Raw genomic sequence first — 14,082 nt, 5'->3', positions numbered from 1 at the left:
GTACATTTCATGTCAAGGTTTAAGCAAACACATCATCGCAAAAGAAAGGTAGAAGCAAACACTGTTGCTTGTTGCGTTAGTTTTTTTCTTTACAATCTGCTTGTTGCGTTAGCTAATCTAGCTAACAAGTAAGATAGATGGTCCATGTGTACAGTTGCATCGAGGTATTTTTGCAATATAAAAAGAGGACCCCTCTTAGCCAGCAAACATTCGCTGGCCAGCATGGCAATAGCGAACGTTTTTTAAGGTAATTTTAGTTATAGGGGTGGCAATTTTTCAGACTATAACATGACAATTTCTTTCTAAAAAAGCAATTTTTAAATAAATTATCACCGTTTGATCTCAATCAAACGGCTGCGAAGGCGTTCGTGCTGAGAAAAACAGGGTGCTCAGGTCTCCACGACGGGTATTCGATGGGTGGACCGGAACTGGAACCCGAACCCAACAGGGAAAAGGTCGGCGACGCGGGGTTTCCAAATCCAAAAATCAAGGAACCGACATCACCGTCGCGCTGTATCTGCCAAGGCAGTATATAAGGGGGAGAGAGGGAGAGAGAGAGAAAAAAGAGAGATACTTCACGTCGTGCCGCAGACCCGCAGTAACCCTACCTCCACGCCGGCCTCTTTCCCCGGCGACCCCTCGGCCTCGCCGGAGCAAAGGGAGAAGAACTGCCTGCCACTCGCGCGGCCACGCGCCCAAGGTAACTTCAGGTCTCTCCCTCCCTGTCCGGGCCTGGCCTTGGCTCTTGGCTCCCAAGGTCACCATGGGTCTTAGCGTCGTGTTTGATGATCTTGAACGGGTGAACCGTGGTAGCTTGCAGGCCTGTCCGTTCAATCCGGCATCCTCCTGCGGTCCTGCCACCTTGAGGAAGAAGCAATGCCGGCGGCTGCCCATACGTTTGACAGCGACGGTGACGAATTCGACGGCCCAGTCTCCTTCAAGAGGCCGAGTGCCTCTCTGAAGCAAAACAACATGCCCACCCCTTCATCAGGAGATGTACAACATTGTCAAAAGAGTGCATTGGAAAGGCCTCATGTGGAAGATGTCCTCATGGCGGACACCGATGATTCAGATGACGACGACGTACCACTTGCACTGAGGAAAAAGGCCGATGACAGGAAATTCCAGAGAATCACCACATGTAGCGCCGATTCAGATTCAGAAGATGATGAGAAACCACTCTCCGCAAGGTTGTTCAAGGACGCCGCTTCACCAAGTGGAGGCAGCGCCTCCGACGATGATGATTCAGAGGATGATAAGCCATTGGCTGCCCGTTTTTCACTCGTTACTCGAAATTCCGTGGACATGCCGATCGAACCTAACAAGGAGGCGTTGAACAGTAGTGCAAGTAGTGCTACCCGAAATTCAGTCAAGAGGCCATGTGATAGCAATATTCAGCCAAGTTCAGCTCTTAAGAAGGCAAAGTGTACAAACAGTTCTGCCTCTGCAAGTTCAGAGGATGATGGAAGTGACAATGTACCTCTCGCACGAAGGCTGACAGTCGGCGAGCCTTCAAAAAGAAAGCCGTCTGCAAAGGATATTGTGAAGAAGAAAAAGAAGAGCCCTTCATCTTCTAAGGACAACCTGAAAGTAGTAAAAAGGAAAACAAAGAAACTAATGAGAAATTCCCGGTCCTCGAAGGCAACGAAGGTCCGTGAAGTGTCTGGTGGTGGAAAGAAATGGTCTACTTTGGTGCACAATGGTGTCATCTTCCCCCCTCCGTACAAGCCTCATGGTGTCAAGATGCTATACAATGGAAAACCTGTTGATCTGACCCCAGAACAGGAGGAGGTGATATATATTCAGCATTGACAGTTTACTGCTTTGTTTTTTACTACTCCCTCCGTCCGGAAATACTCGTCGGAGGAATGGATGTATCTAGATATATTTTAGTTCTAGATACATTCATTTTCATGCATTTCTCCGACAAGTATTTCCGGACGGAGGGAGTACTTCAGTTTCGTAGCAATGAGGATGATCAGGCTGCTCCTAAATATCAAGATCACGATTCAGTCTTTTTGTTCCTCCGCTAATTCTCTGCTCTGCAGGTTGCAACCATGTTTGCTGTCATGAAAGACACTGAGTACGCGTCCAAGGAAACATTTATCAACAACTTTTTCACCGACTGGAGTAAAATTCTTGGTAAAACCCATACTATCAAAAAGTTTGAGCTTTGTGATTTCACACCGATCTATGAATGGCACCTCCAAGAGAAGGAGAAGAAAACGCAGATGACTTCAGAGGTAGATTTTTATAAATTCTGCAGAGTGAACTTATTGTTGTTATCTCTAAAATTTCTCACAGTTTGATGACTAAAAGATCTCCAAGAACACAGATTTATCCTGCCACCAACGATCATCTGAAGTATTTAATCCTTGTAACTCTTTCTTGACAGGAGAAGAAAGCATTGCGGGAAGAGAGAGAGAAACAAGAGAAGAAATTTATGTGGGCTTCCGTAGACGGTGTTGAAGAGAAGGTCTTTTTTTTCATGGTTTCCGAATATGACTTGGGCTTTTATAAATCCTACTTCATCCGTCCGAAAAAATTTGTCCCAAGCTTGTCTCTCAAATGGATGTATCTAGCACTATACATCTATTTGAGGGACAAGTTTTTTCGGACGGAGGGAGTACTAGAATAGACAGTCCACTCTTTTTCTTCGGCGACTATACACATATGCCACTAGTCTCAAAAGCAAATTCAGATTTTGCCATCATTTTTTCGATAACGAAATTAAGATTTTTGCACTGGATGTGGAGAAATGATGTTAGTACTATATAAAACGATGGATTTCCTCAGTGGAAGTGAGACTTGCATTGTTGTTCATATTCTTCTACATGCATATATACCAGTTTGGCTACTGAGCAAACTGACATGTTTAATTGCTTCAGGTTGGTAATCTCAGAGTAGAACCACCTGGCTTGTTCAGGGGACGTGGAGAGCATCCAAAGGTACGGATTTGCAAATTAATCACATACTCCCTCCGTTACCAAATACAAGTCTTTTAAGAGATTTCAACGCGGACTACATACGGAGCAAAATGAGTGAATCTACACTCTAAAATATATACATCCGTATGTAGTCCCTATTGAAATCTCTAACAAGACTTATATTTAGGAATGGAGGGAGTATTTTTTTTTTTTACTTCAAGTGAGGGCCTTCAATTTAAGGCTCTCTACTGAATTGTTTTAGATGGGAAGACTGAAGCGACGCATCCGACCAAGTGATATTACAATAAACATTGGAGAAGAGGCTCCAATCCCAGTTTGTCCTATACCAGGAGAAAGGTACCCTGGAATTAAAGTTATTGATGTTATCGGGAAGGAGAGTATTTATGTAGGGGCTTCTAGCATGTATAAATTCATGATTGGTAATGTGTTCTGCAGCTGGAAAGAAGTTAAACATGACAATACTGTTACATGGTTGGCCTTTTGGAATGATCCGATAAACCAAAAGGATTTCAAGTATGTTTTCCTGGCGGCAAGCAGCTCCCTAAAGGGGCAAAGCGACAAGGAGAAATATGAGAAGGCCCGGAGACTGAAGGTGAGGAAGTCAGTTTTGTGATTCATATAGGTTTTCTGTCTCCATGTAAAGATAATTATAATGCTAATTGTGTTCATATGGCTATGGCAGGATCACATACGCAATATTCGTGCAAATTACACCAAGGATTTCAGGAGCAAAGAGCAGGTGAAGAAACAAATTGCAGTGGCAACATACCTTATAGATAAACTAGCCCTTAGGGCGGGGAATGAAAAGGTATATCCTACTGGGCTCATCGTTACTGAATGATACTCCCTCCGTCCCAAAATAAGTGTCTCAACTTTGTACTAACTTTAGTACAAAATTGTATTAAACTTGAGACACTTATTTTGGGACAGAGGGAGTATTTCCATTTTATTCTAGATGGTTGTGATAGTATGTATGTTGGCAATGCACTGTATACCCTTAAAGGTTATTGCATAAATTCTTCTGCTTTTATGCTTGATATACAACTGTGTTATGCTTTTATGTAATATATGTATGTCCCGTCAGCATCGCTGACAGCGTTATCTGAATTAACCCTTTTGCATCAAGACTACTCTCTATAAAGGATTAGCGGACACAAATAATACATGATGAGCCATTCGCCGAAAATCAATTCCTTTCCGCATACATCCTTGTATCTTTTTGGTAATAACCACTTAGCTTTGAACTTCATTGACATATGTTCTCATGCTACTTCAATCCTTTTTTAGGATGACGATGAGGCTGATACAGTTGGTTGTTGTACGCTGAAGGTTGAAAATGTTACTTGTCTGCCCTCAAACAAGTTGCAGGTCTTGATCTTTGTTCTCTATTCTGGTACTCACTATATGAAAAGTAAATTTTCATGTTATCTAATGTTTAGTCGATTTCTTTTCAGTTCGACTTCCTTGGTAAAGATTCTATTAGATACTTGAACACTGTAGAGGTTGAACCACTTGTATACAAGGCAATTAAGGAATTCTGTGCAGGTATCTCCCAATGCTCTTTTCCCATCCCTCCATCTCTTCCTGCCCTAGACAAATGTTATTGACATCTGTTCTGCATACCTGTTTTCTAGGTAAAAATAAAGGTGCGCATGTCTTTGACAAGCTTGATACAACTAAACTAAATGCTCATCTCAAGGACTTAATGCCTGGCCTTACTGCAAAAGTCTTCCGTACATATAATGCTTCTATCACTTTGGACGATATTGTAAGTTCAATGCAAATTTCACTGTCCTGTACCAGGTCTTTGTTCTCTACTTTTATGTTTACACTATTTAATCTAAGGGCTTGATGAAGTGATTAGCTGAAGTTTGTCGTGAGTAAAACAATTTAGTAGCGTATGTTTTACTGCTTTATTTTGGTACTGTAATATGCATGGCTGCAGCTCAAATCAACAAAATACATTTAGTTTGTCAATGACACACAGAAATCGTCAGCATTATTATGTGCCATGTGACTACGATGTTATGTCATCATATATTTTGGATCTGAAGAAATATATGTGTGTGATGGTATTACAGTTGAATAAAGAAACAGAAGTTGGGAGCCTTATTGAAAAAATTAATGTCTACTTCCGAGCAAACAAACAGGTAAAGTCCGTTATTCATGAGGGAAAAAAACTTGCATAGTCAATACATCGCTCTTATTGACTCTCAATGATGTTTCTCATTTACTCAGGTTGCCATAATCTGTAACCATCAGCGTGCGGTCCCAAAATCACATGATTCCCAGATGACTAAGTTGAATGAAAAGATTGATGAATTAAAGGTTGGTTTATGGTTGCAAATGATTAGATCAAACTTATGCTAGTTTGATGTGGGTGCAAATGATTGGCTCAAATATATGCTTGTCCTGTAAACTTTTTGATTGTCATTTGGTTCTTTTCTCCAGGCCCAGAGGGATGAATTGAAAGCAGACTTAAAGAGAGCGAAGAAAGGAAAGCCTCTAGCCGGTGATGAAGATGGGAAGCGAAAGAGAAAATTGACCCCTGAAGTGTACGTCACAACCACAGATATGTCATGTTTTCTACTTGCCTGAACATAGAGTGGAGACAATCTCATAAACCCACTTGCAGGTTGGAGACTAAGATCTATAAAATTGAAACCAAGATCAAGGAAATGGATATCGCTAAGACGAATAGAGAGGAGTTGAAGACAGTAGCACTAGGAACATCAAAGATCAACTACCTTGATCCAAGAATCACCGTGGCGTGGTGCAAAACCCATGAAGTTCCTATTGAGAAGGTATTACAGTCCCTTGGATCTCCTCTCGGTTGTATTATAGTTCTCAGCATCTCTGCTCCTTGACCATCCATATATGCAAGAGATAAAAAAATAGATTATCAGTTAATCTATAGACATAAAGCCATATAAACCTTCCTCCCTATAAAATTAAGAGTTGTTTTATTTATTTCATAGTCGAAATTGCATTGCAGTGCAGGTAAAAATTAGTTCTATTTTATACTTATGCCTTGATTTATTGTTTGAATGACTAATTTGATTAATTGTTATCATTTGGTAGTCCTTAACAGAAGCTGTTTTTGTGTGTGTGTGTGTGTGTGTGCAGATTTTCAGCAAGACAATTCTCGCGAAATTTGGATGGGCGATGGACGCCGACCCGGATTTCAGATTCTAAGGGATGCCTGGCCAGTCAGTAAATTCGAACAATCTTCCAGCCCCCTTATCCCCGACCGCAGATGCAGCTAGGAAAGAAAGAGCACCCGGAAAGAAGGAATCGCTGGTCATTCTCTTTGTAGGCTCTGCTTTTGTTTATCCTGTGTTCGCCATCTTTCGATTGCCTTGTATGCGCTTGGCCCGGTGGATTTCAGTCGAATCTCAAATATAGCTGACGGTGTGTGCATATGTACTTGAGAACTGCTGACTGATTTTGATGGAAGAAATGCTACAATGTGCAAATTTTGATAGAGTAGTTTAGTGGTTGTGCCATGGTCTTCATGTATTTTATATACAAATTCTAACAAGAATGCACTGGCGGCGACTGAATTTGGTAATTTTGAAAACTTCAAATTACAGTTGTGGGAAGCGTTTTTACCTGATCCAAACTCTGTGCTCCCATCCCCAACTATGAATGGTGTCTATGTCGGCCTCCGTCGCCGCTCAGTGCCGGTGGTCGTCTACCGGAACTTCGTCTGCCTACTAGCCAGATACTGAATCTCGCCCGCTCTGCTCGCCTCACTCCCTCAATTCCACCGGTTCTCCTCCATTCTCCTGCACGGTGACGGGGGTGGGGGGAGGCCGGCTCCTCTTTGCGACGACGCACGGCCGCAGCCCTGCACGGCGGAGAGCGAGGCCGCGCTGGTATGGTCGCCAAGATTGCCGTGGCTCGCCTCGGACGGCGCCTTCCAGGCCGCGTACGTGTAGACGGCTGACGCGCGCTCCAAATGGCAGGGCTCAAGGCGGTGGCTACCCGAGTGGAAAGGCGGGCGCGTGGAGGCGCAGACGGTGGGCGGGGCGACCAGCACGGGCACGTACTCACTGCGGCGGCGAAGGCAGCTGGGCGGCGCGCCGCAGGGCGTGCGGCAGCGGATGTAGCCGCGCGGCGGCCGGCGGAGATTCCTAAGAAAAAAAGAACATTACGTCTCTATGTAAACGTGTATCCATGGACTTTTGTGCAAATTGGGTGAACAAGCTTATGTTATCTTTATCTTTCCGACCGAGTTTTATTGAAATAGGCTTTCGCTCAGTTTTAAAAAAGGCACCACAAGACCTTGCTTCTTTTTAATATCAGTATAGACGCCATACACTCACCCTTATGAACGCGCACATACATACTCTACTCCTCAACATGCCCACATTAAATTTCTCTACCGTACCAAGATTCACCTAGTGAATTTTCTAAAAAAGAAAAGAAAAAGAAGAGATTCCTTTTTCTTTTTCTTTTAGGGGTAGAAGAGATTCACCTACTAGTGACGGACATGATTTGGACGGGTGAATATTCAAGCGCTAGGTGGAAGCCGGCCTGGCACCTCTGTCCAGCACGGCACCGCGCAACTCAAAGTAAACGCTATCGTCACGCCACACGTGGCACGTCGCCGCCGTGGAGCTTGTCGATAGAGAGGCCCTCACCTCAGCCCAGCCAAAGCCCAGCCGCCGCCCCCGCAAATCAACCGGAGAGAGCCGGGAGGGAGAAAAAAAAATGCTGCAGGTGGAGAAGGCGCTGGCGGCGGTGCTGTCCGCCGCCGCGGCCTGCCGCGCCGCCCCGTCGGCCGTGCCGCTGCTCGACGCGCTCGGCCTCGTCCTCGCGGAGGACGTCCGCGCGCCCGACCCCCTGCCCCCCTTCCGCGCATCCGTCAAGGTCAGTCCCAGCCGAGTCAACCAACCCCCCTCCCGCTGCTCCGTCTGAGGTGAATAACGGCCGTCTCCTGCAGGACGGGTACGCCGTGGTGGCCGCCGACGGGCCCGGGGAGTACCCGGTCATCGCGGAGGCCAGGGCCGGCGACGACGCGCTCGGCGTGGTCGTGACACCCGGTACCGTCGCGTACGTCACGACCGGAGGTGCGGCGGCGGCTAACTGCTACGCTCTACCTACCTCTATCCGGTGCTGCGTGCGTTTTTGGTCGAGCTGACGATGCGGCTGTCATTGGTGTATTGACTATTGACCAGGGCCGATTCCCGACGGCGCGGATGCCGTCGTGCAGGTGGAGGACACGGAGCAGGTCGCCGCTGCGCCTGATGGGTCGAAGAGGGTTAGGATCTTGGCGCGGGTAGCTGAGGGGCACGATATACGCAGCGTGGTATGCCAATTTTTCGATACTTTTGTCAGTGCTTGCTAGTTTTATATGATCTCTTTCGGTTTATGGGGATTAACCACGGGTTGTGAGACTGAATTTGATGGATTGCTATAGCCCATGCTCTGCAGCCGAGTCAGCTGCGCCTAAATTCAGTTTACATGTTTCACACTATTACTGTTTCATCTCTATTGTAAATTTCTAATGAGCTCTCCTGTGTTTTGGAGGGCAACCATGGGTTCTGATTTGTGATGCTATGCATTTGATAGATAGCTATGGTCCACACGCTCTGCTGCCATGTTAACTGCATCCAAATTCAGCTTGCGTAGTTGTTCCATCTCTTGTCCAGGAAACTGGAAGCAAGATTCTTGTTTATAATCTTGTCACGGCCTCATGAGATTAGTTGTCTACAAATGTATATCAATTGCCACCACTGTTCGTACAGAACACTCAATGCAATAAAAGATCAATGAAATGGTATGCACAATAAGGCATTTGTCTAGCACTACAACTTTAAAGATGGACCACAATCATCTGTGGTGAGTTTTCTTGGTAACCGGTGTGTTAGTTATCTGAATGTATAATTTCCAGGGATGTGACATAGAGAAAGATTATATAGTGCTGAAATCTGGTGAGAACATAGGTCCTGCAGAAATTGGGCTACTTGCAACAGTGGGAGTAACTACTGTCAAGGTGAACATCTTATGAATAATTTTACCAAGTATATGAGAGTAAAACTTACTGTGCTCTAATGCAGCATTCTGTGTTTGCATGTGCAGGCATACCGTCGACCAACCATTGCTGTATTCTCTACAGGGGATGAGTTAGTTCAGCCAGCCACTGCAACTCTCAATCGCGGTCAGGTTATTTCTACTATTCCACAACGTTTGCGTCCTTCACATTTCTTTGCATTCCGTATTTACCAAAATGCATGACCTCTCTGCTTGAAACTAAAATTTCAGATTCGTGATTCTAACCGGGCCATGCTACTTGCTGCTGCTATTCAGCAGAAGTGTAAAGTGGTTGACTTGGGTATTGCAAAAGATACTGAAGAAAGTCTTATGGAGCATATGGATGCAGCTCTACGTTCTGATGCTGATATAATCCTTACTTCTGGTGGTGTTTCCATGGGTGATAGAGATCTTGTCAAACCTTGCTTGGCAAAGATGGGTAAAATTCACTTCGAAAAGGTAACCTAGAAATCCTTATGGGGTATTGTGTACCAAGATGTTGATAAGCAGCATCAGCCTTATGATTGTATTCTTTTCCTGTATGCTGTTGGATAACCATTGAAAGCAGTTGAGTTTGCAAAAGATACCTTTTAAAATCGGTACCGCTATATCTGTCCATTTTTCTCCAATGATTTTAATCATTTGCTGTATGTGCATGCAGATCCGGATGAAACCAGGGAAGCCATTGACATTTGCTGAGATCACATCAAATGACCCAACAAAGCCATCCAAAACAGCTCTTGCTTTTGGCTTGCCTGGAAACCCAGTGAGCTGTATGGTTTGCTTCAATCTCTTTGTTGTTCCTGCAATACGTCTTGTCTCTGGTTGGTCAAATCCTCATCTGGAGAGGTAGTTATCCTTTGTGCTTGTTATTTGTTTTTCTTTCAGCATTTTGTTCTTCATTTTCCACTGATGAGACTTTTTAGAGTGCATGTGCGAATATCACATCCTCTAAGAGCAGACCCACATCGTATGGAGTTTCATCGTGCAGTGATCAGATGGGTGCTCGACGATGGATCCGGTAGACCAGGGTAAGAGTTATATTTTACCATGGCAGCCTGATGTTTCATTACACCATATTTGACACCACGTAAGTAAATGTCTGCTAATTTATTTTTGGCAGTTATGTTGCTGAGAGCACTGGCCAACAAGCTAGTAGCCGCCTTCTAAGTATGAAATCTGCAAATGCCTTGCTGGAAGTGCAATCATCTGAGCAGATATTGGCAGCTGGAGCATCTGTCCAAGCTATACTTATTTCTGATATAACTAGCCCTCCTCTGGATAAGCTGCCTGCTGCTTCCAGCCCCTTATCATCTCATCTTGTTTCTTCTGCAAAAGGTGCTTTGGCGGATGCACCACAGGTTGCAGCTTCTCAGAATGCTGAAGTTAAAGTAGCAATTCTGACTGTTAGTGACACTGTTTCTTCTGGAGCAGGCCCCGATAGGAGGTATTTCCTTAAGTGCAATACCTTTTTCTTCAGTCTTAAGTTCTGTTGTTTGTGATTTTGTTCCCACTCTCAAAATACATTAGAAAGAAAAAATCTGTATGGTATGCAGAGTACATGCATCCTGATACACCTCTTTGCCTCAAGCTGCAAATGGGTCACTCTTGATGCAAAATGAAATGAGTCAAATTACTGTCTATTCCTTGCATGTTCACATAAGATGGTGATGTGTTTCAGCAAGGACTCCACATTTCACAAATTTATCATCGTACCTAGGCCTCAAAATTTGTACTCTTTGCAAGTACGTGCATCCTGATACACCTCTTTGCTTTGAGTTGCAAATGGGTCACTCTTGATGCAAAATAGAAGAGTCAAATTACTGTCTATTCTTTGCATATTCACATAACAGGATGATGCATCTCAGTAAGGACTCCACATTTCACAAGTTTATTATCATACCTAGGCCTCAAAATTTGTGCTCTTTGCAAAGTACATGCATCCTGATACACCTCTTTGCCTTGAGTTGCAAATGGGTCACTCTTGATGCAAAATAGAAGAGTCAATTTACTGATGATTCTTCTCATAAGATGGTGATGTGTCTCAGTAAGGACTCCGCATTTTACAAATTTATTATCCTACCTAGTCCTCCAAATTTGTACTCTTTGCAAAGTACGTGCATCTTGATACACCTCTTTGCCTCGAGTTGCAAGTGGGTCACTCTTGATGCAAAATAGAAGAGATGATTAACTGATGATTCTTCACATAAGATGGTGATGAATTTCAGTAAGGACTCCACATTTCACAAAGTTATTATCCTTTCTTGGCCTCAAAATTGCGGATTAATCATAACTTCCGTTTATTCTTCGTGATGTGAATCATGCTTCCATGAAAAGTAACTTATGTCATTGTTATTTCGTCTCTCTTATCATCCCATCTGTAGTGGCCCAAGAGCTGTATCTGTAGTGAACTCTTCATCGGAGAAATTAGGGGGAGCAGTTGTTGTTGCTACTGCTGTGGTTCCAGATGAAGTGGACAAAATTAAGGAGATTCTGGTGAAGTGGAGCGATATTGACCGCGTTAACCTCATCTTGACCTTAGGTGAAAATTTTATTTTGAAGAAATTGCTTAGGTCACATGATCTCAAGATTCCTACTCACGCTAGCTTGTAAATGCAGGTGGCACTGGCTTCACACCTAGAGATGTTACTCCAGAAGCAACTAAATCTGTAATAGAGAAAGAAGCACCCGGCCTTGCGTTTGTTATGATTCAGGAGAGTTTAAAGGTGATGACAACGTTCGTTTATTACAGCCTCTTTGTTTCACTTACTGACTATTTCCATAGATCACATCTACTCCCTCCGTTCCTAAATATTTGTCTTTCTAGAGATTTCAACAAGTGACTACATACGGAGCAAAATGAGTGAATCTACACTCTAAAATATGTTTATATACATCCGTATGTGGTAGTCCATTTGAAATCTCTAAAAAGACAAATATTTAGGAACGGAGGGAGTAATTGCTAACCATATATACATGACATAGAAAACAACTTTCCCCAAATGTGTTTGGTGTCTCGAATTCGGCAGGATTCAGATCCTCTTCTTCTGTACTGATGGTGCTTGCACTTTTCTGTTCGGTACAGGTGACACCATTTGCCATGCTATCCCGAGCGGCGTGTGGGATAAGAGGATCGACACTTGTATGGACTGAAACCAAAGAATGCTTCGTAATTTCAAACTTGTAGGTTCTGAAACGCTCACAAGAGTTCCTTTTTCCAGATCATCAACATGCCTGGCAACCCGAACGCTGTCGCGGAGTGCATGGAGGCTCTTCTCCCAGCGCTGAAGCATGCCATGAAGCAGCTGAAGGGTGACAAGAGGGAGAAGAACCCCCGACACATACCTCACGCTGAAGCCACACCAGTCGATCAGTGGGAGCGCAGTTTCAGAGCTGCATCATCGGGTGGTGGCTGCTCATGCGACCCCTGATCGGCGCTCATCCACAGGTGGTGGAACACTCCTGGGGAACCTGTTTTCGTGATCCTGCTGCATCCAGTTTCAAGATGAATCGGCGATGGTTTCGGTTTTTCTCGTTATGGCTATTTCGTTACTCTTGACATCCGAGGACCCGTGTGTATGTGCTACCAATAAAGCAGTGAGAGTTTCTTTCTGGTCTTCTATCTATCAGTCTATTCCCTCACAATGACAGTTGGTCATTTTGCCTGTATTACACTCTAACGTAGTGATGTACTTGTGATCCATGGAAATAAAGTGCAGTGCACTTGTTCAGAAAACAATGTAATTTTCAGATGCATGGAACCAACCAAAAACGTTGATCTTTCACAAAATGAAAACTAGTTTATCATCAATAGCTGTACAAAAGGGTAAGAAAAGAAGGCAAATTTTCCAATAAACAAAGCATCTATAAATTTGGGAAGCATTTGCAGAACAATACAGTTTTTTTCTATCTGAGAAGCTTATTTTACATGAGCAAACTACTCAAATTACATGGGAGCTTAGGGAGGGTATATCTAGGTCCATCCATCGATCGGGTTCGGGGCGAAGGGAAAGGATTTCCTTTTCGTGCCATATGTCGCTTAGACTTTACTTTTCCCCCTTTCCGCCTGTTATTTTTGCACACTGAAAAAACAAAACAAAAACATTGTGATAAGTAAGCCGAGTACCGAATGACCAAATGGCATTGGAGGTGCATGGTAAGCCGAATGTGACAAGATCGGCACTCGGTTTACAGTTACCACATGGCAGCCACTGCCCACTGGTAGTCCCTATCTCCCTGATGGTTGCATAAGCTAAGGGCGAGGCACTCGGCGTCTAGCCCGCTCGGTGACGCAGCAGCCGAGCAATGTGAGGACATCACTCGGCTTAGAGCATCTCTAGCACACCCTTATAACGGGCGGCCCGTAAAAATCTGGCAACTATACGGATATGGTCCTCTTTTTAGGCCAGACCAGAGTCCGTATAGTCGCCCGGCCCGTAAATGTTTTTACGATGGCCCACAAACACCCCCTCCCCCCTTCCTCCCCGCACGCGCGCAGTATATCTAAGGGTTTGCGGCCGGAATACGGGTCGAAACCCTATCCGTGCGCCGCCACAATTCCAAAATCCTCCTCTCGATTTCTCGCTGCAGGCGACTTCAATCCCCCTCGATGTGGCGCGGAATGTGGTCGACAGGCCGTGGCGCCGGCGGGGCGATGGCCCCGAGCGGAGGCGGTGCGTTGCCGCCGACGGCGCTCGGAAAAGGGCTGCCAGTAGGTACACAAACCAAGGGCTCTCGCCGTCGCTCCTCCGCCACGAGACAGAAGAGTACAACCGCAGGTAGGCGCTCCTCCGCCGCGGGAGGCGAAGCCGGAGCAGCAGGGCGGTGGCGTCATCGGGCTAGAGGATTTCCTCCCCCGGCGGAGGCGGATGCCATGGAGGCCGCCATCCTCGCACGAAGTGCGCGGGAGGAGGAGGAGGTTAAGGACGTCCTGCTCGAGTAGGACCACGCCAGGGTGTGCGAGTTCGAGGAGAAGGAGGAGTGATGCCGCGAAGCCGAAGCGCAGGACGCCAAGTACGTCGACCTCACCTCCGACACCGACGACGAGTGATTGGCGCCGCTGCCGCACCCGCAAGGCTCACCGGTGAGCTCCATT

General features: G+C 45.1%; 2 protein-coding genes and 1 long non-coding RNA gene across 3 annotated transcripts; 2 read left to right on the top strand and 1 right to left on the bottom strand.

Moving 5' to 3' along the window:
- Positions 1–449: 449 nt before the first annotated feature.
- LOC123046988 (uncharacterized) lies at positions 450–7,244 on the bottom strand. Its single transcript, XR_006422708.1, has 4 exons — positions 6,561–7,244; positions 5,696–5,810; positions 1,088–1,584; positions 450–982 (listed from the first exon to the last, which is right to left on the bottom strand). It is a non-coding gene; the product is annotated as an uncharacterized lncRNA (long non-coding RNA).
- LOC123046987 (DNA topoisomerase 1 beta) lies at positions 877–6,215 on the top strand. Its single transcript, XM_044470461.1, has 15 exons — positions 877–1,791; positions 2,049–2,243; positions 2,396–2,476; positions 2,889–2,948; positions 3,190–3,284; positions 3,384–3,540; positions 3,631–3,756; positions 4,236–4,316; positions 4,403–4,493; positions 4,583–4,716; positions 5,030–5,098; positions 5,187–5,276; positions 5,400–5,503; positions 5,584–5,752; positions 6,075–6,215. Exons 1-15 carry the CDS (start codon positions 877–879, stop codon positions 6,141–6,143), a joined length of 2,436 nt encoding a protein of 811 aa, XP_044326396.1. The 3' UTR covers positions 6,144–6,215.
- Positions 7,245–7,554: 310 nt separating the features above from the next.
- On the top strand, positions 7,555–12,726 carry LOC123046986 (molybdopterin biosynthesis protein CNX1). The gene is made up of 13 exons (XM_044470460.1): positions 7,555–7,823; positions 7,897–8,023; positions 8,132–8,262; positions 8,848–8,949; positions 9,036–9,119; positions 9,219–9,446; positions 9,649–9,836; positions 9,914–10,018; positions 10,111–10,434; positions 11,372–11,529; positions 11,607–11,713; positions 12,073–12,129; positions 12,209–12,726. Exons 1-13 carry the CDS (start codon positions 7,665–7,667, stop codon positions 12,416–12,418), a joined length of 1,980 nt encoding a protein of 659 aa, XP_044326395.1. The 5' UTR covers positions 7,555–7,664; the 3' UTR covers positions 12,419–12,726.
- The last annotated feature ends 1,356 nt before the right edge of the window (positions 12,727–14,082 follow it).

This window comes from Triticum aestivum, chromosome 2B (assembly GCF_018294505.1).
Source record: "Triticum aestivum cultivar Chinese Spring chromosome 2B, IWGSC CS RefSeq v2.1, whole genome shotgun sequence".
NCBI classification, from domain to species: Eukaryota; Viridiplantae; Streptophyta; class Magnoliopsida; order Poales; family Poaceae; genus Triticum; species Triticum aestivum.
This window is presented reverse-complemented; position numbering and strand designations above follow the sequence as displayed.

Coding starts and splice junctions, on each gene's coding strand:
- LOC123046987 (XM_044470461.1), top strand. CDS start 877: ATGCCGGCGGCTGCCCATACGTTTGACAGCGACGGTGACGAATTCGAC. Junction 3,541..3,630: donor AGAAGGCCCGGAGACTGAAG/GTGAGGAAGTCA, acceptor TGGCTATGGCAG/GATCACATACGCAATATTCG. Junction 5,753..6,074: donor ATGAAGTTCCTATTGAGAAG/GTATTACAGTCC, acceptor GTGTGTGTGCAG/ATTTTCAGCAAGACAATTCT.
- LOC123046986 (XM_044470460.1), top strand. CDS start 7,665: ATGCTGCAGGTGGAGAAGGCGCTGGCGGCGGTGCTGTCCGCCGCCGCG. Junction 8,024..8,131: donor CGCGTACGTCACGACCGGAG/GTGCGGCGGCGG, acceptor ACTATTGACCAG/GGCCGATTCCCGACGGCGCG. Junction 9,447..9,648: donor GTAAAATTCACTTCGAAAAG/GTAACCTAGAAA, acceptor ATGTGCATGCAG/ATCCGGATGAAACCAGGGAA.